This window comes from Coenobita brevimanus, chromosome 8 (genome assembly GCF_032717465.1).
Source record: "Coenobita brevimanus isolate Jiangsu-jjx chromosome 8, ASM3271746v2, whole genome shotgun sequence".
NCBI lineage: Eukaryota > Metazoa > Arthropoda > Malacostraca > Decapoda > Coenobitidae > Coenobita > Coenobita brevimanus.
In genome coordinates this window covers 40,890,991-40,907,178 of record NC_136961.1, presented here as the reverse complement: position 1 = coordinate 40,907,178, position 16,188 = coordinate 40,890,991, and the positions used below count along the sequence as shown (strand labels likewise).

General features: G+C 40.8%; 1 protein-coding gene across 1 annotated transcript in view; it reads left to right on the top strand.

Moving 5' to 3' along the window:
• LOC145407760 (putative glutamate receptor) overlaps positions 1–16,188 on the top strand; it is a 55,082-nt gene that overhangs the window by 20,695 nt on the left and 18,199 nt on the right. Inside the window, exon 4 of the mRNA XM_080278634.1 lies at positions 11,290–11,526. Within this exon, the coding sequence (XP_080134760.1) occupies positions 11,290–11,526 (237 nt within the window). The remainder of the gene's footprint in view (positions 1–11,289; positions 11,527–16,188) is intronic.

The following is a 16,188-nucleotide window of genomic DNA, read 5'->3' as shown; positions in this document are numbered from 1 at the left end:
GATTTTTTAAAATGTAGCTTATGGTATTTTCTTTATTGCAATAACCTCTGTTTTGCACTATCTGTCATTAATCATGATGATATCATGTGAAGAAGTAAAATTTTGCCCCCCACTGCTGGACCGATCGGCCAAGAAAATATTTTTATCCTTCTAATAACTACAGAAATACATTATAAGATGTCAGTAATATATTAGCATAATGTTCCAGGAGTGTCATACTGTGGAATAAAATCAAAGTTCTATGACATAAGTATTATTATTTTCACAACAATAGCAGTTCAAAGGTCGGAAACTTTATGCGTGTTTTTGTCGGAGCTTTTACCACCAATAAAGACGAACCACATCACAAACATAAATAAAAACATAATAAATTATTATATTTCTGATAATAATATAAAAGTAAGACAGCATTCAATGTATGAGGACATTATCAGAAAACCCCTGTAACCTGAATGATAAAAAAATGAACCCGTAACCTGAATTAAAAAAAAAAAAAAAACTGCCACGAGTACCAGTAACTTCACAAAACACAATGACAATAATAATAATAGTAATAATGGTTAAAAAATATTATAATAACAATGAGAAAGCAGCAAGTTACTATGTACTACAGCCGCTGGTGGGAATAGTGTCAGGTGTCAGCTTATTGGACAGTTGCAGTGCAACCCGACTATCTGATTAGCCAGCTTCAAGGGGGATAAGGAAAGGGGCTGGGATATAGCCTGGTAATGCTCTCACATTCGCTTCAACACCACAGGGAGTCGACATAATGAACATAGGAAAGGCTGAACTCATACGAAAAGCGACCATACAGCTGGCAGAATTCTGGACCTAGTTGCCCGCCTTGAGCACTAGTGCGGAACCAGACTGTTTTTTTTTGCTGCGTGGTGCGACGGCGCAACACACGTCTACTTAACCAGGATTTTGACCCGTTAGTAAGTTGTTTCTAAGCACTTTTTTACTTCCAACGTATAGAGGGATGGTTTAGCTACTTGGTGTGTGTAGGTGCTTGGCGGCCATTTTGGCGCTTAGCCCGGTAATGAACTCAGCGCCTCAATTAAACCTGACTTCCAAGCCTCAAGGACTCTAGCTTCCTCCCAGGCCAATCTGCACACCTTCCATATCCATTCTACTACTAACTCTTCCCCATGCTTCAGCATTGCACCACACACTGCATCAATTCCTGGGACTTTCCCAATTTTGACTTTCTTCATTGCTTCCACTACTTTCATCCTACTGATCTCTTGCTCCCTTCTCACCACCCTTGTTTTCCCAGCCCTTCCACAGCCATTTATACTCGCATTACTTTCATTGTCTATGTTTAGCAATTCCTTAAAGTGCTCGCTCCATCTGCTCACTTTTTCTCCTTTCTCCACTGTCAATCTACAATTATTATCTTTCACTTCCCTACTAACTTTTTTATCACCCCGTCTAACTCTCTTTACTTCTTTATAGAACATTTTCTTACATTCCCTCCACTTTACCCTCAAATTGCTTGCAAATTCATCCACTCTCTTCTTACTCTCTCAATACCGCACTCTTTTCACCTCTTTCTTCGTCTTAACATATAACTCTCTCTTATGACACTCTGGTTCTCACCCACTCACTATATGCTTTCTTCTTTTGTGCCATCGCTTGCCTCACCTCTTCATTCACTATTATGCAGTCTCGGACACCACTGAAAAACCGAACACAAACGATGAAAATAAACCATAGGAAACCAGTACATACAAAAATAAATTAAGATCGCATAACAAACAAACAAAAATACGTGCAACTGTTGCTACAAATGCCACAATACAGCATAAACTCTTTCTATAAGTGAACCAACGAACAAAGTTATTGTTCTCCAAGAGCCAGATGTAATGTGCATCATCACTGATATCGACCGCAGCATGACTGGATTAGCTAATTAATAGATTTTTTTTTTTCGGTATGAAACGATGAGGGGACTTACAGTACATACTGTGTAATATTACTACAGCAAGTGTTATAGATGACTGATTCATAATACAATTGATTGCTGTACAGTACATTGCTATTGTGTTACTATTGTGTAATTATATGCATGTGCACACAATTATGTCACAACTTACAATGTAACATACAGTGTAATTGTACAATATTACTACAGTTACCTTCAATATTACTGCAGTTACTACAATATTACTGCAATTACTACAATACCTACGATATTACTGCAGTTCCTACAATTAACTACAATATTACTGCAATTATGTTGCTACAATTATGTACCTACAAACGTTAGTATTACTGCAATTATGTTACAGTTGCTACAGTAATGTAACTACAAAAGCTAATATTACTGCAATTAGGTAACAATTACAATATTACTTCGGTTTAAAATACAATAATGTAACAATTACAATATTACTTCAATTAAATAATGCAATTAAGTAACAATTGCATTCATAAAATGTAACTACAATGTTCCTACAAAGCTGTGTTACCAGAATCATCATACAAGTTAAGTGTAATATTAGGCATTACTATAGGCATAACACCACATGTAATGTAATGACCTAGCAATTTTACCATTGCATAAGTATATGCGTATGTCTTATACATACACATATGGGCTACTATATCACTACAATATGTTATACAGTATTCTATGTTGTTTTTACTACATAACAGGTAGTAACATATATATTCATACAATGTAATGACCAAGCAGTATTAACATTGCATAAATACTCGTGTATGAGTATGTCTGTTATACATACACATTTGTGCCAATATGTTACTAAAATATGTTATACAATATTCTGTATTCAGTTTTACTACCATGTAGTTACTGTAGATTAGGGCGTCGGGCTATAGATAGATAGATAGATAGATTTACTCTATTATACATACAATATATTACTACAATGTATTATATTTCTACAGTATTATTATGGCTCTACAATATTGTCATGAGTATTATGTCTCTACAATATTATAATGAATACCACGTATTAATAGATTATAATGTAAATAATTGCTACATGCTGTCGTAGGTTCGCCAGCAGGTCATGACCAAGCGATGTCAGGACTCTAAAATATCATAATACAATACACAATAGCTGGTAGCATACATACGTAATCTAGTGGTTAAGTCAAAGTCATAGCTATGGCTAGATGAAGTTACTTTCACACATTCTCTCAGAAGGAATGCCAGACAGCACCTCATGACACCTGATAGGAAAGTTCCACAAATCGAGAAAATTCTTCTCAACCGTGCATTACACGTGACACAATCTCTCTTATACGAGAGAGAAGGAGTTAGGAAGCAGAAGTAGCCAGGAGAGAGAGCGAGAAGGGGGTCTAGACTCTAGAAAGAAGCACGGTGGGGAAAAGGGCAGGCTCACGAAGTTAGCAAGCATAAAATGCATTCACCTCAATACGCTTTTGTGAGACATACTTAGTATAAATTATGAGATATCACCTTTGAAGAAATAAACTACAAACAAACCCCAGTACTAATTATTATCTTTCTCCTGTCATTGAGGATAAGTACAACTAAGATTATCTCCTACAAATCAACTCACTGTCAACTACAGCTTGGCTACCATTACGATATAATTAATTACAAGTTTGATAATTCCACCATGTGGTTCGTTGCACCCTCTTCACACACCACTTCCCATGCTGCACAGATTTCTTCCGTGAAAATCATGCACACACGCACACCTTCCACCTCCCCCATCTGTTCCAAATCATATTTATCTAATTGCTCCTCCATTTCTCTCTCTTATATTCAGCCTTTTTTCCATCTTCTTGCAACCTTTCTTACCTCCTTGTATGGACTACTTCCTCCTGTCCTTCCCCCCCTCTATGCCTTCATTGCACTTGAAGGCTGACTTTCACCACCACCTAGCGGTGGTCAGAAAGTCCACTTCCCCAATCTCTGTATGCTCTTGCATCTATTACATACCTTCTGATTCTGTCATCCAGACACACGAAATCAGTCATTGCCTTCTGTTCATTCATTTCACCACCCACCCTTCTTATCAATCGCCACGTTTACCTGTAGATCCTATTGTGCCTAAAGTGGATATTGGGTATCACCACCCCCCTCCCTGCACAAATGTCCACTAGAGCATTGCCATTCTCATCCACTTTTGTATGCACACCCCACTTACCAACTACTCCATCCACTTTCATTTTCCGTACTTTTCCATTCATAATAATAATAATAATAATAATAATAATAATAGCAGTAGTAGTAGTAGTAGTAGTAGTAGTAGTAGTAGTAATAAATAATAATAATTAGAACTCTGTAACTGTTCTGCGGACAGTCACTAGTCTCCACCTACTGTGGCGGATGGAGGTCCTTGATTAACGGTCACTAAGACATGAACAGGACACCTCAGTAGTGTTCTTAGGTCATGGTAGGATACATTCTGTAGTAATTTAGTGGGAACTGGTCCAAGTTCTTCAACATTGTCTTCTACGGGAAAGAGGCTGTTGCAGGGAGAGAGAGTGATTCGTATCAAAGGCTGCATTGAAATCTCCGGCAGACACGACCCTTCTTCGTTCAATCATAATGCTGATATGACTGACATGCTCTTTCACCGCATGTAAAGGATTTATTTTATTATTATTATTATTTTTTTATCAGCAGTGGTCCATGCCAGGACACATAACCTGGCCCTTCAGATTCCTTGCGGAATCTCTGGTTCTCCTGGAATCGTAGTGAGACTCTGAGGCTGGAAGATTAATAAGTGGTGCCAGGCACAACAAACCTTGTCAGACAGCAGTTATTTTATTGCTGTTAAATACTGAATCAGGACTGCCATTTAGTGTCAGTACACGTTTAAAGTCTGAGGTAATGTCACAAATGTTTTCAAATTACACTCCCTGATAATCTGTGATCTTGCGTTTGATATTTCAAGGTCACTCAAGGTCAAAGGTCATGGCGCCAAACGAAAGCCCATGTGAGACTTCCTATATCTTGACAATAGTAAATAACTCTATCTTCAACGAGTTTTGAGTTATAGCTCCCTGAATATTCGTGACCTTGAGTTTGACCTTTCACGGTCTCTCAAGGTCAATGGTCTTGGTGCCAAATGAAAGCCCATATTACGAGTTCCTGTATGTTCATAATTGTATATATCTCTGTCTTCAACCGGTTTCAAGTTGGAGCCCTCTGAAAATCCGTGACTTTAAATTTGACCTCTCAGGGTCATTGGATTACCTCAAAAATTTAATTACTTTCTTTTGGGACCAGTGCCCATATATCCTGAAAGTTTCATGTAACTTCATTCCGCCGTTTTTCCGTAATGTTGCTAACAAACAAAGAAACAAACACAAACTCGATCAAAAACAATACCTCGCCGGACTCCGTCCAGACGAGGTAATTATATCAGCCAAAACGATAGTCTCCACCTATGTAGTAGGTGGAGACTATTAATATCATGATTATTATCATAACCATCATCTTTTGTCCTTGAGCAGCAACTATGTGACCCTTCTATCACCTCTCTAGATAGGTATATCATCATCATCATCATCATCATCATCATGATTTCTCCTTGTGTACCATCCATGAAACCTTTCAGCCAACCTCAATAGTCCAGCAGTTACTGGGAAGAACCTTCAGTTGTTGTCCATAGCTATGATCTTGGTGTCTTTTGAAAGCTAAGAATGTGTAGATTAAGAATCTGCTGGGTGCCCTCTTGTCACCCTTGAGCATTCTGAGTAATTTAAGATGGCGTCCAAGGTGGCCGTCGCATTATAAATAAGTGGCATTCACAATGTAATACACGACTGAATAGTGTAAGTTTCCATATTTTGTGGTAATCGTGTGACAAAATCTTGTGAGAAGCATTTGCAACCAAATGTTGCATGATAATGCAGAGAATTATGATAGGGGCAATAAATGATCCAAGAAATGACTATTTAAAAGAAAAAAAATCGATCATACCAAATCTAAACTCTGATGAAGAATTAAGCCAAATCATGTTTCTAACATTTCAAAACAGTAAAAATTTACTGGTATGCACCACAAAATGCATATTAAGCTTATATATTGCTTAAAATGAGCATTAATTAACACTTTACAAATATCGAAACTCCATGGAAATATCAAAATTACGACCAAAACAACAGTGAAAGTCGGCCATTATATGACTAAATTAAATCCATAAAACTGTATCAAACCTAAATCACATGCCTTAATTAGGCCTAGATAATGAAAGAAATTCTCTTGTGAAATGAAATCACATAGTTTCATGATGATGAAAATTCATGTTGTGAGAAAGTATACTAAATGATATGTTAACCTAGCTAGAATTATTCGAAGAAGTGATTTAAGTGTTCAAAATCTTGAAAATTAATTACACAAGAGAGATAATTCTCTTAAACCAAAGCGCAGCTACCGGAAACATAGAAGCAACCAATTTGCACATGTTAAGAAATGTACGGCTTATGTATACAGTTTTACTGAGTCAAGCAAAGAGTGACATTAATGCACTTAGGTCAGCCTGATTAGTGAGCATGTGTGTTAAAACATTCATGTCCCCTGCAACTGCAAAAAATTGTACATGACAAATTGGCTGCTCTGCAGCCACAGCTGAGTGTCTGGCATGGTGCATCTTCACTTTTGCAGCTGCACTGTATTAATTTTAATACACTGTCTGGTGCCAGAGGGACATTTGAGGGCACTTTTACAGGATTTAGGGACTTGTTTGCATTATCCTTTATCCATCCAAAACTTTCAACGTCTGAACTTGGGGGATGTGGATCTTCCCTGACTTCCAAATGTGTGCTTTGGTAGTGGGCACACTTGACATTCTCTGCAAAGGACTCATTCGTAGGTGGGAGAGAGTTAAGATTAAATCTTTGTACTTCTCTTGCCAAGCTTTGATGACCAGAGTCAAACGAGCCTCTGACATGGCGTCACAGATGCATGGGGGTCACTGGCAGCCCCCTCCAGGCAAAGTTTAACATCAGCAGCCCACTCATCATTTCTTTCTGTACAGATGTTGAGGATGGAATCTTTGAACGACTTTTTTTGATCTTGTCCCAATAATTTCACGGCACATAAAAGCTGATCTCCATCTTGAGGTTGTTTTAGGATCTTTAATTAACGAACAATCTTCACCGCAATAATGCAATGCTCACGGGATGAAAAGTGCTTATCCACCGAGTCTTGCTCATTTTGATGGACCTGGTTCACTAAACACTTGCTTTTCATTTTTCTTTCGGTGATTTTGTATGTGTGTACTTGAGGTATACAGTATGAGGAAACACATGACTTGTGGCACAGTATTTTGAAGTTCTCGTCTGTGACCATATCTTCTTCAAGGTGATCTGCTTTCCCATCATTGTAAATTTTACTGCACCTAATACTATTGCAGATCCTACTGGAACCACATTCAATCAGTCGGTCCTGTTTATCATACCAGTTCTATTTAAATGCGAAATAACACAAGCGGTCAGTCATTTTTCATCCCTACCATATTATGTATTCACCCTGCACCACATACTACATACAACTCTTCCACCAAATCCACCGCCATGAACTGCACAATTTTTCTACCTGAAAGTTAAATTCAATTAGTTGATAATTAATGGAGTAATCAAACATTATGTTATTGGACAATCACATTCATATAATGCTTGTACTTCTTCCTTTTCGTTTGCAGAAAATACTATGACCATGAAAGCATTATTCAATACTGCCACCACCAGTCATTACCAGTCAATATACAAGATGCCTGAAAAAAATACCATATGTTAGCAACATTTCGTCATATCATTTGCTAACTTGATTTAGATGACTGATCAGAAACGCATTTCTATAAATAAAATATTTTCACTGTCAAGTTATTTATGGACATAATGGAAACTGTACCATTGCAGTACATTCAAGCATCACTTCAGCACATTTCGTGATGGCGGCCAGCTTGGACGCCATCTTAAATTACTCGAAATGCTCAAGGGTGACAAGACGGGACCCGGCAGATTCTTAATCTACACATTCTTAGCTTTCAAATGACATCAAGACTAAAACTGTAGACAACATGTGAAGGCATCCCATAAAGTCTTGATTTGGCTGCTGGACTACCAGGGTCAAGTAAATTATCGGCAATGCCATCATTATTTTCATCATTATCATTATCGTATGTTGCACCTCTTAATCATTATGATCATCGTATGTTGCTCCTCGTCCTCCCCCTCTTTCATCATCATTATAATTATCATACTTTTCGCTTCCTCCACCTCTCCTCCTCCTCGTCGTCATCAGCAACTGCTAAAACTATCAACAGCACGTACTGTACAGTGAAATCTGCCGCACAAACTTTCACACATCATTCAAGCTTTCTGAAGCCTCATGCATTGCACTTCTGTTTTTTGTAGTTTTCATTGTTAATATTTACTTTACCTTCTTCATTTCGGTGGTTCTCCTTTTCATCCCTTGCTTTTTTCTGATGTGGGTTGATTTGATGTTGAAGGAAGTCGGAAACGTGTTTTTAGATATCAAACTGTCCCCAGCTAACAAAACTAAAATCGATAATAGCGTATTTAGATGGCATTACTTTGCCATAGTAACAACAAACGGCGCCCATCCCTCACCAAACATATCTTATTCCCTTCAGTATGTATTTTATGCAGGGACAGATGAAGTTAGTTAAATGTCTAAAAACGCGGTTCCGACATCCTGTAGCATCAGTAAATCCAAAACACGACAATGACAAGCTAGTAAGATGGAAGAAAACCATAAAAAAAGTGGTTACCATTAAGTAAATATTGACCTTTCTCTTTATGCATACCTTTCATATACACCTGCTAGATAGAGTCAGTCAGTCGACCATCAAGTTACAAAATCGGCGTGGCAAAACTTTGTCATGTACTCCTCTGTTAATAATTCGTCCAGCCAGCTCAGTCCCCAGACAGTTCCCCCATCATCATCATCTTCCATACCTCACTATCTCAAACAGTCGTTTGCCATATTCTTCCACCTTCCTGTTGGACTAAAACGTCCCAGTCCTTCTTCAAGCTCCCTCATAATATATACCGTACTCTTGTCACTTGTCGCCAGATTCTCTACACCCATCTCTCCATATGACCATACCATCCAAACAACAGATTTCTTTACTTCACATCTTTTTGCGAATCACAGTATTTCTTATCCTATCCACACACCGTGACACACATCATATCCTTTCTACATACCTTATAACCAATAATTTCATTACCATTGCTGGTACTCCTGGTATTTTGCTTGCATGCCATTGCAAAGTGCACTAACACATCTTCACGACTAATCCTCTTGCGGCCTTCACACTCAGACCTCTGTTAAATGTCTAGCCTTTATATCACTAGCCGCGGTCCTTCCTGAACCAACGTACTTTCCACATACTTTGCACATTTACGTCTATATTCTTTACTTAAACTTCCTCGCCAGACCAAATGTTTCTTCACTTACTAACTGTAGATATATGATTTCGAACAGATCCCAGTAATATCACAGGCAACAGTGATTTGCCCAACAGCAATAGTACGAGTGTATTATACAATACCTATACTGTATTTCGGTGAATATATATGAATATGTCTCGGATCAGTATAAAAATTACATCTTAACGATATTTAGGTTAGAACATGCTTCATTACTTAATCGAGATTGGATCAAAATATATCTGAAATATGAGAATATTAAAAGAACTTCCCATGCTTTAAGGAGAGGGGCGTGCCAAGAGCGCGCGCGCGCGCACACACACACACACACACACACACACACACACACACACACACACACACACACACACACACACACACACACACATTCAAACGAGCGCGCTTTCATAGCAATAAACCCCCATGACGGCAGGTGACCGATCTGCAGTCTTACCGTGTGAGAGTGGGTCTCACGTTTTTTGTCGACTTGTGTGTGTGTGTGTGTGTGTGTGTGTGTGTGTGTGTGTGTGTGTGTGTGTGTGTGTGTGTGTGTGTGTGTGTGTGTGAGACCAACCTAAAAAAAGTTTCCATCCTATTTCAACCACACGTGCAAGAAGGGCTAACATTAGCTAGTGAGGAAACAGTCATTTTGTTTGTAACAACAACAGGTCAGGGAAGTCAAACGTTGAATTTTCAGGGTCTTCTTCAGCAGTTTTTGTCGATTTGCATCGAACTGGATGAAGTGGTTCAGGTTGATGCAAGAAGGGAGTGAGTCAGTTTTCAAAAACAATTTGTCAAAGGTCTAGGTTATAAGGCAAAGCCATAGTCCGTCCCGTGTGAGTGATGGTTAACAAAATAGCTCGGACAGTTTTGATCCGATTTTTGAAAACTTGGTGGAAGGGCTGAGGGTCAGTCAAGGAGTAAACCTATTGTTTTTTAGAACAACAGGTAAAGGTCAGCGTCAAAGGGCAAGGCCAACTTAAACAGTTTTTATTCGATTTAGACCAAACTACCTGGAAAAGCTGAAGACATGGCAAGAATAAAATGAACCAGTTATGAGAGTTATCAGTCAAAGGTCAAAGTTACAGGGCAGGGTCAAATTTCGCCCCGGTGTCTATGTGTGAACAATATAACTAAAATTGTTTTTGACCGATCTTGGTGGAAAAGTCGAGAGTCAACCAACTGGTTGGCCCATATTTTAAAGAATGCTAGATCAGTTTTGTCTGATTTGAACCAAGTTTTGTGGAAGGGTTCAGGGTAAGGCAAGAACTGAGGACTTAGAATTTGGAATCAGTCAAATAAATGTCAAGGTTATGGGAGAAAAGTCAAAGACTAAGGTCATATGGCATGGTCGACTTAAACAGTTTCTATTTGATTTCGACCCAACATTATGGAAAGGTTCAGAGTAGGAGAAGGATGAGGATTCGCTTTTGAACACCTGTTGAAGGTCAAGGTCAGGCCAGAGGCCAAAGTCAAATGTTCAGTCTTTACACCAACTGGTGGGCACGTGGATATTACACACTCTTATTGCTCCTTGTTTCTCTTATTTATTTATATATTTTGATATGAGAAACTGTTGGAAAGTGGTCAGTTTTCAGAAACTCTTCCACGAGAGAGTAGGCAGTACTGTACTACGGGTAATGTTACAGTGTATCTTTTTGTGTTCTTATGCCTGCATATTGCATGTTAGCTATCCTTAGAAAAGGGTGCTTGCTAGTTCATGGTAGAGCTTTTTAAGAGTGACCAACTCTGAAAGATGATGAAAAATCGTTGTTATATCTGGAATACTGTAATTATGCATCAGGTCCTTAAACCTCCAAAAGGTTATGTTGAATGGCTTCAGCTGATTGTAATTCCATATACGGTGATTATGTACAGATGCTGGTGGGGCTCTGGCTGGTGGTGTGTCTGGTCCTGTACACCGGGTATGAATCATCCCTTATATCACACCTCAGCGTCCAGAGCAAATCCCGTACCCTTGACAGCCTCAGTGACCTGGTGGAAGAGGACGGTTGGAGCTGGGGCACCGAACCCTGGGCATACAATGGTGCCACCCTGGAATATTTCTCCAAACACACTGACCCTGTGGTGAAAAAAATACACAAGAATATGGAGGTAGGTAATATAGATGTCTGAGTGCCTGGATAAATGGTACTGTGCCATCGGGGTGTTATGGCTCATGCGTGGACAGCCCTTCAGTTTTACACGTGTATCTGGAAACTGTCGAATAGTTACATTTTTTTTTTTTTTTTTTTTTTTAGCAAACAGGAAAAGATACAATGGACTGATATAAATACATACACACATGATCTTATATTAATTTAATTACTTATTAAAGTATCCATTTCCCACCCATCTGCGTTCCGTTAGGTATGATGCCCTGATAATCGTCTAACATTCCTTTCCGATTTCTGGTTATCTTTGTTCCGATGTCTTGGACAGAGTAAAAAATAGCATTATTTCCAAACTGCCCTCCTACAATGTCTATCTTCTCTTACTGTGTCCATATCTCAAGTATACTCTCCAACTGTTCTTATAGCAGGTGCTGAATACAGCCACTGGTCTTCTAAAACTACAAGTGGTAGTGTTCCTGAGTGTTTTGTCCTTTCTCCAACCTTTCACGAACTCTCTTCCTTCTCATCATAAATGACCATATGATGATTCCATCCTTCACTTTCCCTCCCGTTTCTCACAACGGCTATTACAACGGTCACTACAGCAATAAATGGATAAAGTTTTGTTGCACTTGACTTCTGACTTGTGTGAAAGAAGCTGCTTTTAATGTCTAAAGAATTCATTCTCTCCATCTCTTAACTCGACATACTGTAGTTTGCCACATTAGTATCCTCTTGCCTTCAAGAAGGAGCAGGTCAGTTCATCAAAAACTTTTAGTATCCTTGGTGTCTCTTTTTCTTGTGGCCAGTCGTAGAAATAATTTCATCTCTCAAAAAATACCTTTGTTGTTGCTATCGTTCGTGTTAGGTTAGACTGTTCTGCTACTGGTACCATGTAATCCAGTACTACGTATTTCATGGTCGGATCGTTGGTGACTAAACCGGCACCCCCACTGGTCTTGGGCAGTGAGGAGGGTGACTAGACACCCTGCAGGATGAAAAACATGACCTGTCAAAGGGTGGATGAGCAATTTATACCAACGGCCATTTAGTTGGGTAGTTGGAGTTCGTTAGCCTTGGTTGGTAATTCACCTAATAGAAGGAAAACTCTGAGGTAAAACCTGGATAGCCATAGTCAGGGATTCCACGCCCCTGTCCATAGGCTAGTGGTGAGCCCTCTTCTGACTTCGGAGGTTGGATTGGGGTTTGCATCATTTCCCTATAATAAAAACAACTTTGTGCAAAACAAAAGAAGGAAGAGGGATAAGAGTCAGTGCATGCAGCCTGACCCCGATCCAATATTGCCTGGGGGATCCTCCCTTGGGTGCCAACCTGGCAGGGCTTTTAGGCCCTGTCATGCTGGCACCCACCATGATGAGTGCAGGGTAAAGCGTACGGGACCCCAGCAACCAGATGATGGGGGGGTCCCTGTAGCCCAGACCCTGCTTTTGATTCATGTCGTGGTGGTGCAGAGGACATGCGAACCTGATTCTCCAAGCACGGGTTTAACCTTCGGAAGGAACTGCAAGTGGGAGCTTGGAATGTTCTACTCCTTTCAAAGGATGATCGACTGTCTTTGTCGTCACAAGAGTTGGGGTAACTGGGGGTCGGCATAGCTGTACTCTCTTAAGTGAGGTGACCCAACATGGTGAGATCGGTAGTGATGGTTACTGGTCTGGCTGTGATGATGGTACCCATCTTAGGGGTGTCACTGTGGCAGTTGCTGCTCACTTTATCTCTTGTGTCAACAGGGTTACTCCGGCTGATGGACGTATAATGCTGGTGAGACTGAAGGCACTTCTTGAGCTTCATCTCTCTTATTGCAGTGTATGCTTCACCTGAGATGAGCGATCTTGAAGAGAAAGAGCTATTCTACATCAAACTTGACTCTGTTGTGGAGCAATGACCTTCAAGGGATACACTTCTGGTCTTGGGCGACTTTAATGCAGTTACTGGAACTGACTGGGAGGGCTTCAGGGATATTGTAGGTCTCCATGGTTCTGGAATCAGGAATTCCAATAGTTCTTACCTTCAGACTTTTGCAAAAGCCCATATGTTACGAATTGTTGGATCTTGGTTCCAGCAGCCAAATCTTCACTGCTGGACTTGGTATCCCAATACCAGGGAGGTTGCTAAGGAGTTTGATCACATTCTTGTTAGTACTTGCTGGAGACTGCTGGATTTTCGGGAGTACAGAGTTCTTTGCTACTGATCACAGACTTGTTGTTGCTACTCTAATGCTATAAATCAAAACTGAGAGGTTCTCAAGATGCCACCAAAAAAGGTTCCATCTTGGGTATGCATTGGTAGTCTCAAATCAGTGTGAAGTGCTTTGTACCATTGTGGATCCTGTTGAAAGATGGGGTACTTTTAGTGCTACCCTGGAAGCAGCTGATGAGTGTATTGGAGACTGCCTGAGATCAAGGGGGGGGGGGGATTTGCCTCGCAGGGAACGCTGACCACATTTGAGGAGAGTCATGCTGCCAGACTGGGTGGGGATTGGGAACAACACAGACTTCCGTCTTGACGGGCATGATTTTCACTGAGAAGGGACAAAGAGAGGTATGTAAGGGAAATCATTGAGGGGGTGTAAGGCTGTTCTTATGCAAATGACCTTCAACCCGCCTACTGAGCCTTGAAGAAGCTCCACTCCAGACCCACCTCTCAGGTTAACTGTGTCTGGACAGCAGATGGGAGGCTCGTGTTGGGGGCAAGTGAATATAGAGCTTGTTGGGCTGAGTACTCAGAGCAGCTGTATATGGCTGAACCTCCCAGTGGAGAGCTTCTGTCAACTGATGTACAACTATTGACTGCTGTCCCTTTAGTTGATGAAGCTGTGCCTTCTCTAGAAGAAATCAAGAAGGCAATGGTTAGGGTGGAAAGTGGTAAAGCAGCTGGTGTTTGTGACATCCCAGCAGAATTGATCAAAGGCGGAGTAGAAGCCATGATCAGGGGGTTACATGCAGTCATAGAAGCCTTTTGGTTGACTTGTATCACCCCTTCTGACGGGACAAAGGGTTTAGTCACCCCTATCTGGAAAGGAAAAGGAGACCAGTGTGACTGGTATTACAGTGCTCAATGTGCCGGCAAAGTTCTAGCTCACATTCTCCTGATGTGTATCTGGGACCACTTGCTAAAGTTTCAGAGGCCTGAGCAGTCCAGTTTCACATCCAGGATGTCTACAGTTGACAGTATCCTAGCTCTTCGAGTTCTTGTGGAACGCCATCTTGAATTTTGAAAAGGTCTAATAGGAGCCTACGTGGATCTCAAGAGGGCATTTGACTCAGTAAACTGGAAGGTACTACAGGAACTCCTGTGACTCCATGGGAACCCTGCGGGGATAATCTGACTGATTGCTTGCTTGTACTCAAACACTGAGAATGCTGTCAAATATGGAGGGGGGGGGGGAACATTCGACTTCTTCCCAGTAAGTTCTGGTGTAAGACAGGGATATGTCCTTGCCTCCACACTTTTCAACACGTATGGATTGGGTACTGGACCATGCTGTGAGTCAACATCACTGTGGGGTATCAATTGGCAATTTCAGGGTTACCGACCTTGGCTTTCCTGATAATGCAGTTATCCTAATGGAGTCGCTGGAGTGCTTTGAGGAATTTCACAAGAATGTGAAGCCATAGGGATTAAAGGTCTCATGGGCCAAGACCAAGTTCCCGGCATTTGGTAGCTTGTTGGATGCAGCAGTTCAGTCTGTCCAAGCATGTGGTGAGGATATAGAAGTGTTTGCTCACCTTGGTAGTGTGGTCTATAACAACGGTAGATTCAGACAGTGAGATCACTTGTCGCACTGGTCTGGCCAGCAGGGTTATGGATTTGCTCGATTCAGGCATTTGGTGCTGTCATTAAGTTGTGAAGAAGGACGAAAGTTCGCATCTTCAAGGCGCTGTTGCTCCCTGTCTTACTTTATAACTGTGAGACATGGAGAGTAAACAGTGACTTGAAGCAGCAAACTGACTCATATGGTCCTAAGTATCTTCACAGGATCATGGGATATCACTGGTACAACCGGATGTGTAACGAGTGACAACTCTGTGAGACTGAATTGAGGCCAATTACCCAAATAACACTTCAATGCCAACTCAGCTATATGGGCACATGGCCCACTTTCCTGATGCTGATCCTGCTCACATGGTGATCTCTGAATGAGTTAACCCAGGGTGAAGGAGTCCAAGGGAAGGCCATGTAACTCAGGGATGGGGCAGGTCAATCACTCCTGTTGGGAGATACTTAGAGAGAGAAGAGTCGCTGCCTGGAGGGTTGCATTAAGGGATCCACATGGGCGGAGTCGGAGGGTGAGTGAGGCTATGAGGCTATGCGCCCCTCGGCGTTTGCCCCTTCTTGAGTTTGATTTTCTTCCTATAGTCCTAGGATCATCTGGATGTGAACTCGGTGGATGGCAAAGCTGAAGCCATTTCGGGGGAACAGGGAAGGAGATATGGGACATGAAAAACCAAGCAGTGGAGCTGCTTGGCCATATTGATGTCATGGCATGAAGCATGAAAAGCATCTTTTCAGATGTTATGTGTGGTTAAGTAACCACATCCATCTTCAGCCTCATTTAATGCCTCCTTCCCCTTCTCTTTTTTTAACAGGGACCTTATTTGTCCCTGTATAGGTTACTACTCTCAAGTGTAGGTGAGCTCAC